This window comes from Varanus komodoensis, unplaced genomic scaffold, assembly GCF_004798865.1.
Source record: "Varanus komodoensis strain SLA01 unplaced genomic scaffold, ASM479886v1 scaffold6_4, whole genome shotgun sequence".
Lineage (NCBI taxonomy): Eukaryota > Metazoa > Chordata > Lepidosauria > Squamata > Varanidae > Varanus > Varanus komodoensis.
The window spans coordinates 7,496,523-7,509,691 of record NW_025336347.1 but is presented as its reverse complement, the minus strand read 5'-3'; the positions used below and the strand labels follow the sequence as shown (position 1 = coordinate 7,509,691).

Genomic DNA, 13,169 nt, shown 5'->3' with positions numbered 1-13,169 from the left:
GAGGTGCAAAAATATTTCTAACGCAACACAAACACTTAAGTGAACGAAATGCTGCCCACTCCCATCGCTTAGTGGACTTCCTGAACTAGCAGAGGTGACCTGAGATCTGGTGCTGAGATATCCTGGCTATTAGTTCTGGCGAGGTTCAGAATTCATGTTGATACTCCTCTTGATATAGTGTCTCAGAACTTTTAGAACTCATCCTGGAACTCATGGATATAGCAGGTCATACAGGGGATGGTGCTCTGTTCAGATTAGGAGAGGGCTAGTCTTGAAGCAGAAAGGATTAATGTTATCCCTTTGTCATATACAGAATGAGTGCTGGCTGTATTTTGGATTTTAATTAGTTCTGTGCCCTGCAAACTAGTGTCGCTGATTTGTTTGGTCTGCCAACTGCAGAAGAGGCCATTTCATTTCCAAACTGCCCCTGGGGATATACCAGTCAGAGCTTTAAGGATCCTGTTGATTTCTTGATTGATCTCTGGAATTGAGATTGATTGATATGATGGGTCCTAGACAGCCTCTTCTGCTGACTGTGGTCAATGAAGCAAAGGATGACAGTGAAGAGGAATTAACTGAACATCGACTGTGGAATAAAGCAGTGTTTGGCTTCTCTACCCATTATCCCAGCTCAGCATTGTCCGGATGAACTTTTCCAGATAGTTCAAAGCCCGGTGAGACTTTGGTCTTCTGCTGGAGTGAGTGTCTACTTAGTGGCCTGCTGTGGTATGTTTGCCTGTAAAATTGTTCACATCTGCTCTAACTTTTGTTGCATAACGATGTTGAGGGATATCCAGAGTTCACCATTGTGTGGATGTTTTTAACTGTTAAAGGCTAAAGAAGAGGACACAATTCTTAGAGCTGTTAAGCCCAGATTTAGGCCACTTGATCCCCTTCAGATGCTTTGGACTACAGTGCCCATAAAACTCAGCCAGCATGGCCAGCTGTTGTGGATGATGGGGACTATAGCCCAAAACTTCTGGAGGGTACCAATTTGCCCACTCTGCTTTAGACCCTTGCCCACCCTGGTTGAACATAGTTTTTCTGTACTTTGATCAGTGTCCTGTAGGAAGGGGCAGTTTCAGGTCCTTAAAGAATACAGCTGGTAGCCTCCAGGACCATCCCTGTGTGGAACTCTTTCCAAGGGAGCTGCCACTAGCAGACTGTTTGTAGGTGTGTCGTGGCAACCTGGGAATAAACTCCACTCAGAACAATAAATTTTGCTTCTCAGTAAACATATCTAAGGCTGTGCTGTGTGTATGCTCAGGGTTACAGCCTAGCATTTGCTTAAGTTTAACAGGGTGAACATCATGACACATGACTAAACACGGATAACACTGGGCTGTAAGATTTCTAGGGCTGCTTTGGCAGATAAGCACTGTTTTGTCTGGATCTGGAATGGCTCAAGATTGATAGGAATCAAGCTGTGGCTAGGGATGAAATGAGGTTTATCTGATTCTCCTCGCAAGCCAAATGGTTGCATCATGCTTGGTCTGTTGCCACCGAGTACATATGAGATAAAACAGTCCAGTGGAGATGCTGGCAGCAGTGAGCTTCCTTGAGGGGCTGGAATAGCTGGTCTAGCCTTCCTATTGAATACTGGGTGGCACGCATGAAGCGCCATTTGCAGCAAATACTTCTTCAGGCCTTCTTGCAGCATTTGTTTGACATACTTCGAGCTGCATGTTGCTTAGGCTAGTATCCAATTCGTGCTTCTTAGAAGATAGTGCATCATAAAAAAAGCTCTTCAGAGTCTCACGTCTGTAGCTAACCCTTCCCCATTAAGAGTCATCCCTGCCAGCAGATGTACACACATTTTATGGCCCCTGTCTACTCCACACAAGCTGCACTCCACCTCTACGTACAACTGCATAGACTGTTTATGGAATTTAATAAAAATAGCTGAAGAAAGCAACAGAATAGCCTTGCTTATGCAATTTTGCTTGGCTTATGCTCCAAGGCTATACTTTGAGAGTTTTATCATCTAGCATTCCAAAGGAGATGAGCGACCTGCTCCCAACCCTGCTTATTCTGAAGGGCCAAACGGTCTGCGCTGGCCTCCCCCACACCCTCCCTCCGCCTCAGCAACAGCATGCACAGCTAGTTGCAGACTGGGGATTCACATTACCAAACGATCATGGGAGGAAAAGATTACGGGTTTTATTTATTTATTTATTTATTTATTTACACCCCATCCTTTCCCCTCATTCCTCCCAACTCCCCTCTCCTTGACAGCCATGATCGTACACTGATCTCCTCTTGCTGCAGCTGATCCTATATTTTTCTTTCCAGGATGGCAAAAGCTGGCCACAAACGGGCACTTCCTCTCTCTCTGATAGTCCCTCGTGTTCAACAGTGTTCACTCACTGAAGCACAGTGGAACAACTGGGACAGTCTCCAGAGCGGTGGGCTCAGGGAAGGAGCAGCACATTGTCCCAGTCATGGTGGGAAGTCCATTCCCACTTGCTCCCAATGGGTGTCTCGCAAAAGCCTCTTCTTGCTTTCTCCCCTAGTATCCCCCATGGTAGAGCCTGTTTGCCTTTTGCCCAGAGCCTCTGGGGGCTCTAGCAAAGTCAAAATATCCCCCCAACTTTTAAAAAGGGAAAACATGTCTAAGTCAAACTTTGTTCTCCTTTCCAAAAGGTGAGTTTAAGTAGGACGGGGGCAATTGGCTTAGGACATCTTGAGAAGTATGCTCACCCAATACCCCTTCAAAACTCCATTTTTAAAGGGACTTCAGCTCGACAGCTGAAGTCTGGTGCTTGTCAAATGGGTTTTCCTTTTTGAAAAGGTGGGTGGAGCAATTTGAGGTAGGAATTTGCCCCCTTGGTTTTCAGCGAATGTTAAAGGCCATTTTTTAGTCCAAACTTGCATGGGTCTGTGCCCTCTATTGCTTCACTCCTCATTTGACAACTGTCAGACGGCAAGTTATTAGGTGAAAAGCAAAGCAATAAAAGGCTGCTCATAAAGTTTCCTTCCAAACCCTGCACATTTGAACGATAACTGTTCTCCAAGGAAAAGACTATTTCTCTGAGGAAGTTGCTCAGCACAGATTGGAAGGGGAAGATGGCTGCTATGCAGTGACAGAGCTCATGTGGAGGGTCTTGGATACAGTGCACTCATCTTCAGGTCATAAAGTAGCTCAAGCGGCAGAGGCTGACGTGCTGAAGCCAGAATGCATGAGACTGGGCTAGACAGATCAGGTAATTGATTCTGTGTACGGCAACCGGAGGAGTTTATATGGCTCCATGACACTTCTGAATAATACTTTTACATGGTAAACAAAGGGAACAATATTCAGGGTTGGGAAACGGGCACCATCGATCTCTTTATGTGTCTTTCTGGCTGAGCATGATATGTGGGTGCTATAAAACGTTCAACTCCCTTCCCCATCACGATTGGGCCCTCCAAAACACATGAAAGACAGAATAAGATGCCCAATGACTCTGTTACCCTTTGCAGCATAACCTGTCTATGTATGTTTTCAGGCCAAAGAATGCCCCACACTTTTAAAAGCTGCCACAAAGCCCCAGTTAAGCGCCGCCCTCCTTGTCTGCTGCACATTGATTTCCCACTGAAAATCACTACTGCAACTGTTGTTTCCCTGCGAAGGTGTTGTTTGCAATTGTGTGTGTGTGTGTGTGTGTGTTCAGTGTGACCTGCAAATAACGTTCATAGTCCTGCAGGGCCTGGGGGAAATGGCTAAACAGTGCATTCTGGCCAGGCCTTCACATATCTGCTTTGGTGGGCTGGATATATTATTTCAGTTGTAAGTAAGAAGTTGTTAAATTCATCTCTGATTTAGTTAAATTGGTTTCGTCTGTTTTTCACAGATTCTTATATGGCTTTCATTCAATAACCTGGTCATTTACAGAATCTGATTTCGTAAACCGTTCTTTAATTCTGCTTGCATTAATTTGCGCTACTGCACACTTGCACAAATAAGAGTCAGTGTGGTGATGGAGCCAGGGAGCCCAAAGGGATGCTGAGAGTATTGGACTGGGGATCTGGGAGATCTGAGTTCTGGTCCTCACTGGGTGAAGCTCACCCAGCCTAACCTACTTCATGGGGTTCTTGTTACGAGGATAAAAATGGAGCGGAAGAGAATCATGAAGCTACCTTGGGTTCCTCACAAGAGGAAAACAGACAGGATATAAATGCAATGTAATAATAATTTTTATTATTACTTCATTTCTATACTGCCCCACAGATGAATCTTTCTGAACAGATTAATGAAAAAAAGAGTCTTTTCACTTGGAAAAAGCTATTCCCCTGCAGAATCCGTTGGTTGCATTCATAGACATCCAGACTCATTTGAATCTGTTGCAGGTTTCTCCAGCATTCCATTATTGATATAGGCATGACAATAACGGAAGAGTGATGTGTTGTTTGCATATGTAGCATATTTTACTGAAAACTGAGTTGCAGCTATAGGTATATTAATGGGTTGCACACCTTAAGCTGTACTCCTTTTATTTTGTAATTTCTGCATTTCAGATTAGTATGGATTGCACAGATCTCAATGAATGTATCATCCTGTGCAGTGGTACAACTGCTGTGGATTGGTTTCTGATTCTTAAAAGGCAGTAACTCTACGCAGGGATTACCTTCCAGTAGCAAAAGGAGAAGTTACACAGTTCCTGGTGGTGCCTTTCAAGTTACTGCAATTCTTAGTCAGAGAATTTATATTGTATATAGTAGTATATATTAGAATATATTAGTATATATTGGTTCATACAGGTCAGAACTTTTGCTTTTAGATCTTTACAGCAAGGTTGTTGTTCATTTCTTCTCTGTACCACCCTGTAGTTGAAGCTCTCATGCAAAAATAAACGAGGGGGAGGAGAGCAATTAGGCACTGCCCTATGAAGTCCTCTGTGGGGGAATTTCAGGGAATCCCCTTCAAGCCCAGTCATCCCTGACACCAGCCGTGTCCGGTGCCAAGAAAGACAGCTTTGTTAGGGCTGACAAAGGCAGCTTTGTAAAACATTGAGCACTGGGTAAAACAGCTTGTCTTTCTTCTCTCTTTATCTCTGCAGATCACCCTTTCGCTGCCCTTTCCCACCCTTCTTCCCTGTCTGTCACCCTCTGTTTTTTCTCGGGGACGGCAATCCCACTCCGCCTCTCTCTCACCCACTTCTGCTCCCTTCCTCCTTTACAGCTCACTCTTCTTCATGCAGCCTTTCCTCTTTCTCATGCATGGTCACAGTGAGGAGCCCATGTTCTCTCATTTCTTCAGCAGAGGCCGGTCACAGCAGCTCTGACCCTCGTGGTCCCCTGGGGCTGCAGCTGGCTCTTCACAGATGCCGTGGTACCAGAGTTCCCTCTGCGAGCTCCAGGCATGCTGGATGGGCCTGAAAGATGCGGCTGCAGGCCGTGTGCCCTGTCATCTGAGGGGCGGCCCTCTTATGAGGGGCGTTTATGCTGGCACTGCTGCTCTGTGCTTGCATGTTCTTTAAACAGAGGGTTCATGTCCTTGCCACCAATTGTTTCATAGCTTCCCGGCCGTCGTGTATTTTTTCCCAGTTGAAAAGTTTGGAATGCCACTCCCAAGGGTTAGTTACTGACAGTACGAGTTTTAAAATACAAATATGCTTGCATTTTTGGCCTTACTCCTCTTGCCTTCCGCTCCACCCACCACTGGATTGCAGCCCCTAAGAGCTTTCCCAAAACTGAATTCAGTGCTTGAGCTGACAGAAGCTTATTGCTGTGGAGCGGCAGCATATCCTGCCATCTGCTACCGTGATGTGGGTGAAGCGTTCATCCAGGCAAGGCGGCTGCTTCTGCATGTGGTTTCCTCCCATTCAGCAAATGCTGGGTTAGTGGGGCTTCCGCTGAATCCTACTGTTCCTCGGCTGGCCTATCTTCAGTATAGGATTGTGCCCTTAATTTTCCTACATGCATCCCCAGAAATTGGGAACACCGATTAAATGAATGGTGCCAGGGATCTTGTGCTAGATGCCAACCTTGATGGCTCAAAAGTATGCATAACATTTGTGTCCTTCATGCAGGTAACTTGTGGCAGGAAACATTCCAGCTGCAGCATAAGCAAAACAGCTGGGGTTTCCACATGCCTCCATTGGCACTCAGGGCCAAGAGCCCAGATCACAGTGTTCATTTTCAATGAGTTTAGTGGTTGGTTTTCAAGGTTTAGTGATGCAATTAGGAATAAGCACAGAAGAAGCAGACAGAAAGTAGAGCACAAAGAAAGTGGAAAGACCATAATCCATGCAAGCAGCCAATTATACACTTTAATAATTCAGGGGGTTGGACTAATTGGCTACAAAGTAAATACAATTTGCATAAATGTGGTGTGCCATCCTTTATCCACTACAGAAACTGATTTTTAATTAAGACAAAAGCCTATGGACTTTTAAGCAATTAATGAAATATATTGCATTGCTGAACCAGCCTGGTACTGAAAACCAGCGTCCCTTAAGGCACACGTTGATTTGTGTTGTGATATAGAGCGGCAGCTATTGCGCAACTTATTTTAGTTAGTGGAGGGCAGCAAAAGCCATGTTTCCTTTGCAGTGAAATGTCCCAGTCCTGTGACCATTTGCTTTCTTGCACTGAGGGAGCCATCATTATGTATTACGAAGCATTTGTTCAGATTAATGACATTGTTTTGCATATGCAATTTCTATGTATATATGTCTTTGAATTTCTGAAGAAAATTGGCAACGAGTTACGTGCTGGCAACAAGTTAAGTGGGGCAGGAGGCAGCTAGCAGAGAGGTAATAGAGGTTATATAGTGGGATGGGCAACTTGGGGCCCTCCAGATGTTTTCACCTGACTGCACCCTTCATCCCTAGACTGCATGGCTCATGGGACGGGATGGTGGGAGCGGCAGGCCAAAATCACAAGAAGTTGTCCGTTCCTGATGTGTGGGAGGGAAGCACGACTAAACCCTGTGCCAAGAAATGCCACGATAGATAACTACCCTCCTGAACATGCAGGCCTTCGGTTTATCGTCATGATTTGCATGTCTGCCAATGTATTCCTGCAATCCAGAAGTGTGAATCATTTGTGTCTTTGGCTGGTCGTGCCTCCTGTAACACCTGAAATGACCCAGCCTTTAGTTTGACAACCGTAATTGTATTTATGAACCTTCTGCTTTACTTGCTATTTGAACATGAAGCTAAAATTTAATTCTGCGCCTCCTCTCAGTATAAGGAAACAATTGTGTCCACAAAAGATAACCAAGGGTGTTAGCACCTGAAATTGGGCAGGCTTGGAGACCTCATGAAAATCACCCTAAGAAACTCTTCTCACCCATTCTACATGCCCACCTTTCTTCCCTAACTGCTCCTCCCCGCGTTTAATGTCAAGACTCCAAAAAAAGAAAATAATACTCAAGTGCATTTTTAAAATTGATGTTGTGTGTGTGCTATTTTAGGAGACCGAAAGACCAAAAGCATTCAACACCCCAGCTCCCCTCTCCACAATGGATGCATCTGGCAGTGGTAGCATGTGGCGACCGGCTGGAAGAAACCCTCGTCATGCTGAAATCAGCAATTCTCTTCAGCCACAGGAAGCTCAAATTTCACATCTTCTCTGAGGATTCTCTGAAGCCTGAATTTGAGAGGAAAGTGAGTCCCTGTCAGTATTTTTTTTAAAAAGCACATACCACCTGAGATCTTTCGATTATAAGCCTGTAGAAGCACTTAGAAGTGCTCTAACAATCACAAGTTAATGACTGGATAAAGTAGTAAGTCCTCAATAAAGCTCAGTTTGAGTAAGGACTTTAATTTGCTTGACTTTGTAGCAATAGCATTTCCACAAACTGCCACTCGGGGATTCTAATCCCTCTTTCCTCCTTATGCTTTACAGTTACAAGAATGGCCTCCCTCTTACACAAAGAAGTTTGAATATCATGTCTACCCAATCTCCTTTTCTGTAGGAAATTCTCAGGAATGGAAAAAATTATTCAAGCCATGTGCTGCCCAGCGTCTCTTTCTTCCGGTAAGGCACCCCAATGAAGCCTAAAGCATGTGAACACAGATTCTGGTATTAACCTTGGAAATTATGAGACCTCTTGCAAAAATGGATGTAGTGCCTCTCTTTAAAGGCCTGTCATGCTGATCCTCCTCCTTTACCTCTCTTCCTCCAAAAACCAACCATCATTGGTGATTATTTTGTAAGTTGAGCAGCACTGAAAAAAAGACACACCATTATTAAAAAGCGAAATAAAGGCATCAGGACTCATCCAGTGCTGTCCGCATGCCAGTGAGATCCACTGCTGGAGAAATAGGAAGCTAATCCTTCCTAAAGCAACGGGAAACAAGCTGAAAAGCTCATTTCTAGATTGCAACAGGTCAGCAGAGCTTACGGAAGGGAGCTCTGCTGACCTGTCACATCCTGGAAGCGGGCACTTTGCCTCATTTCCAGAGTTGCTCTAGGCGACACTAGCTTCTAGTTGTACTGGCATTTGACCCTGGTGACACATTGCAGTGGAGACAGCGGGGCCATGTTGGATTCTCTCCACTTTCCCCAGCCCAACATTGGACTTGATGTAGCCAATACATTGAGAGACAACAACAGTAACTTAGCATGTGGCATATTACTGGCAGAACATTTTGTTCCAGTTCTCATCTTTTTTTTTTTTTTTTGGTGTGGGAGGGGGTAAACTCTTTGTGCAGTTGTTCCTTAAAAGGTGAGGTGGAAATATATTAAATAAGCTTTAAAAGTACTCCTTACTCGACTCTTCAGGCCAGGTGGCACAAGTCTGGGCTGCCAGGTTTCCATGTAGAATAATAAATGCCATCCTGTGACCCTACTGTAAAGGAACTTCATGGGCTGAGTGACCATTCCAGTGGCCAATGAGGGCAGCAAATGGGTAGGACAAGGAACTGACCTGGTGTAAAGAGGCTTGGGAATAGGAGTGACCAGCCAGCCTGCTCCTTCCACATGCAATCAGCCAGACTAGATGTGATGTTAAATGCGTCTTGGCATTTTACATGCAGGTTTTGAAAAATGCCCTAGTGGAGGGATGAGGGGCAGAGGCTAATCATTATTTGGGCCAACACATAAGTGGAAGGGACATTCGACCCTTTCCTCCCTTGATTTTATCCTGAGGAAACTCCTTTCTGAAGGCATAGTTGTACTGCAAGCAGATCTTCCACAGGTATCAATGGGGGGCTTCCTCCCTATGCTAATACAAGCTTCAGAAAAAGATTTATTCCTTTTGAGATGGCAGCAGAAAAGAACAGGCTCCTCCTCTATTTATTGCATATGTGTCCTGTGTTTTTTCTTCTTGCAAAGAACCCAAAATGACTTATGCTAACTTCCTATTTAATATCTATCTTAATATCCTTCTTTATTTGGAATTTGGATTTGGAAGGTTTGGATGTTCCAGCCTGCAACAAACTCTGTTGATTAGTATGCTTCAGGATTTGCATTATAATTATTTAGGCTTAGCACATAGATAAGGAACATCAGACAATCACTTCTGCGCAAACTTCTGAGCTGCAGTGTTGGCTGCACTCAGGTCCATGTCTGATTTTCCAAGGAGGTCCAAAATGCTGTGCTGTTATACCAACCTGTACAATAGATTAGAACAGACTTCTCTAACCTGGTGTCCTCCAGGTATGGTTGGACTACAACTCCTATCATTCCCAGTCAGAATGCCAGGGCACTAGGTTGAAGAAGTGTGTATTAGACTCATGCATGTGAAAACTTGTGTTTTAAGAATTGGTTTCTTCCTGTCTTTAATCTCCATGATCCTGTAAGCCTGGCAGCTAATCTGCTATGAGTTCATTAGCCTCATGGGCAACCTTCAAGGCAGAACAAAGATGATCAGAGTGAATTAGCATCATTTTTATCTTGTGAATTATGAAGTGTTTTGGCTACTGCTTCCTAAAGGTTAAGTAAATAGATCTGTGCTGCCCAACTTTGCTTTTTTACTGCATTTTTCCAGCATTACTATTACTACTTGTTCATTGCCCAACTCCGATTAACAAAAGTTTAACCTAACAGCATAGTCCTATGCATATCTACTGAAAAATAGATCTCATTGAATTTAATGGCAGTTACACCTATTGTTACGGACTTGTGGATTCTGAACCTCACTGTAGATACTTCCCATGTGCCATTTGAAATAGCAAGTTTCTCAGGCAGTTTCACTTAAGATGCACCCATCCAGAAGTTGCACCGTAAGGAATGTTATGGTAAAATTATTAACTGACTTCCTCAGAGCAAAATGTGGGGGTGGAGCTTTCTTATGCACACCACTTGTGATAAATTGTAAACTCCCAGGACATATCTTGAGAAACCAAGCTCTGACACAGCCTTTCCCAGCCAGATGTTCTCCAGATGTTTTGCAGGTGTACTTTGGCATCCCCAGCCAGCATGTGCAATGGTCAAGAATGCTGGAAATTGTAGTCCCACACATCTGTAAGGGGACAGGGCAAAAAGGCGATAAGGAAGTAGTGCTACAGCTCTGTTATTTTGCAGCTACATTCTGCAACATTTTCTTAAAGAATGATGGAATCAAAGTGTCATTTCAGCTCATGTCAGTATACCTAGACTTGTCAAGAAAAACTTCATTAAAAATATTAAAATGTAGCGTAATGTTCCTTCTCATTTCATAAGTATCATCCTTAGTTTTCTTTCTTCCACCCCACCTTCCCAATATACTCCTAATAAACCGCATCATATTGGATGAGTTACTATTACAAATGCATTAAGTAATATTGATAGTGTTCTGTCGGTCATAGTGCTGGTTTCTTATACTTTCACACAATGCAGTGCACTTCTTATTATAGAACTCATCAGGTGACAATGCTTTCTTTTATTTAAAGCATTTTTATCATGCTCCTTAGCCAAAAAAAAGTCTCTGAGGGTGGCTTTCATAAAATCAATAAGCCAGTCCCTGCTGGCATCTGAAAGACACGGCACAAAAGGAAAATGGGATGAGAAGGGCAGAGAGAAAAAGTAAACTTAGTGAAATAGTAGCCTTATAATGACAAGATGAAATGGAAACTGTTCAAGAAAGGAGGAACCTTGATGAAGTCAGTCTTCCACCAGAGCTAATGCAACGGCTCTGCTTCTCATCTTCCCTTGCTGAAGCGTGATGGAAGCCCGTCCCCGCAGCCCGTAAAGAGGAAAGTGAATCCAGTTCAGGCGTGTCTTTTAAATGAGAAACAGCTCTCCATCGCAGTTTTGCTTCCAGTGCCTCGAGTGCAAACAGGCTCATGTGCTTTTAATAGCTTCATGACCGGGCACTGTGCCTATCTATTATCCACACAGCACCCGCACAAGGAAGTCACACCCGCTGAACATCATACCTCGATTAACGTCCCAAGTGCCCCTCTTTTGATCAGGAGCAAGGAACTCTTGTCACAGGATTATAGAATTATCAGCAGGATAACAGGATCTTAGAGCTTCTTAGTTCAAGCTTCAGCTTGATCATATTGCCATTAACCGGGCATGTTGCAAGGAAACGCTTGGCTTAATCCACCCGCACTGACACTTCTCTCCCTAAATCCCGAGGAAGGTGTGGTGTTGACCCAGTGCTGTTCTGCTGGCCTCTGGATTTGGTTCAGTTCTGTGCAGGTGCGGGGGGGGGGGGCAGACATTGGTGCTCAAGGAGTCAGAATAAATGGCACACATTAATTCTTTGGTAGCATCCTGGACTTATTATTTTACTAATATCAATAGCTTGCCTTTTCTTCCCTCACAAGCAATAGAAGGTTTTCCTCCTCTCTGTTTTATCCTGCCAGTAACCCTGTGAGGTAGGTTAGAGCAAGAGCCAGTGACTGGCCCAAAATTGCCCAGGGGGCTTCATGGACGAGTGGGAGTAGAACCTGGGTCTCCTCAGCCTTAGTCCATCATTACAACAGAGGAGCTCTGCAAATTCCACTGCATATGCATTGGAGAGACAGGGAGTGAATCAGTAGAGAATAATAAAAGCAAAAAACCTGTGGAGAAGTGCAATAGAAAGCCAGATGTCTGAGGCCAAAGTGCCACCTTTGCCAGAAATTGAATAAAGCATCATTTCTTAAATGAGAATTTTTCATGGCAAAATGTCTGTATTTTCTTCAGGATACATTGTGTAAATGAATTCCTTATTGTGCAATCCAGACCAACTTCATGTAAAGCAGATAGGAATTTGTGGCTTATTTCATTTATCAGGAGGATTTTTTTATCATCAGCTTAGACAAGATTATGACCACCTAATTGCTCAAGCAAGGAAGCTACTATATTACATTTGAAATTCAGGCACTGAAAACTCAAGGCTAGTCTATCAATTCAGATTTGGCATTCAAGATTTTTCTCTGCTGAATATGTCCCATGTGGGACTTTTTAATACTTAACAGGTGATCATCCATCTTACTTAAATCCAATTCAATTTTTAAGAACTGTTTATAGGTGTATATGGTTTTAAGGGTCGTCCTTGTATCCTTCCAATCCTGATTGCCTTAAAAAAAGCCCGCCCTTCTTCCAAGGTGATCTGGACCATCCATGGATTGTGTGTTTTATTTGTCTCCCTGGAGGGAGAATGGGAGACTCGCCCAAGGTCTAGTGAAGGTTATTTCATAATAGATATTTCAGCCTCAGTTTCCCCACTCGAGCTACAGTGAAACTATTCAATATGAGAATAATTCATAGGAAAGAAACAAAGGGAGACATTTCTGTAACAGTAGAATGAAAGTAACAATAGAATGAAAGTAAAACAGGAAAGAGGAACCCAGCTGCATTTGAATTAAAGTGCCTTTTAGGAAATTATAAATGGATACATATATCACTGGCTGACCACAAGAGGGCACACTGGGAACAAGAATGGACAGACTCTTTGATACATTGATTGATGCTGAGATAACGAGCAAATTACCCACGGAGATCCATCTGACATCACAGTTTTGTCCACAGTTCAAAAGTGAACAGGCTGGGGAAGGGGCCTGACTCAGATGCAGAGCGGGGAGGAGCATGCCAGCCTGGGGGATGCTGAGCGATGCAGGATATTTTCCTGTCTAAACATACATAGAGTTGCCTCCTTAGATGGAGAGCTTGGGAAGACTTGTGCCCAGGACTTTGGAGAGCCACTCCCAGTTGGAGTTGGTGGTTCTGGGCTAGATGGGCCAAAGGGGGACTGTATGAGGCAGTGCCAGTGTCGTTTTCGTGTTCTTGCTGACACTTGTCCTAGTCAACACATTCCACTCATGTGC

General features: G+C 43.9%; 1 protein-coding gene and 1 long non-coding RNA gene across 5 annotated transcripts in view; one reads left to right on the top strand and one right to left on the bottom strand.

The window, feature by feature from the left end:
• Nucleotides 1-13,169, top strand: part of GXYLT2 (glucoside xylosyltransferase 2) — a 30,112-nt gene that overhangs the window by 6,226 nt on the left and 10,717 nt on the right. For 3 of the 4 annotated variants that reach the window (XM_044452030.1, XM_044452029.1, XM_044452031.1), the window contains exons 2-3: nt 7,400-7,592; nt 7,834-7,965. In XM_044452030.1, coding sequence (XP_044307965.1) covers nt 7,452-7,592; nt 7,834-7,965 — 273 coding nt within the window. In that variant the 5' untranslated portion in view covers nt 7,400-7,451. Of the gene's footprint in view, nt 1-6,818; nt 7,593-7,833; nt 7,966-13,169 lie in introns of those variants that run through there. The other variant, XM_044452028.1, reaches the window with a different exon arrangement.
• On the bottom strand, nt 7,361-11,189 carry LOC123034584. Its single transcript, XR_006416797.1, has 3 exons — nt 11,004-11,189; nt 8,019-8,155; nt 7,361-7,575 (listed from the first exon to the last, which is right to left on the bottom strand). It is a non-coding gene; the product is annotated as an uncharacterized LOC123034584 (long non-coding RNA).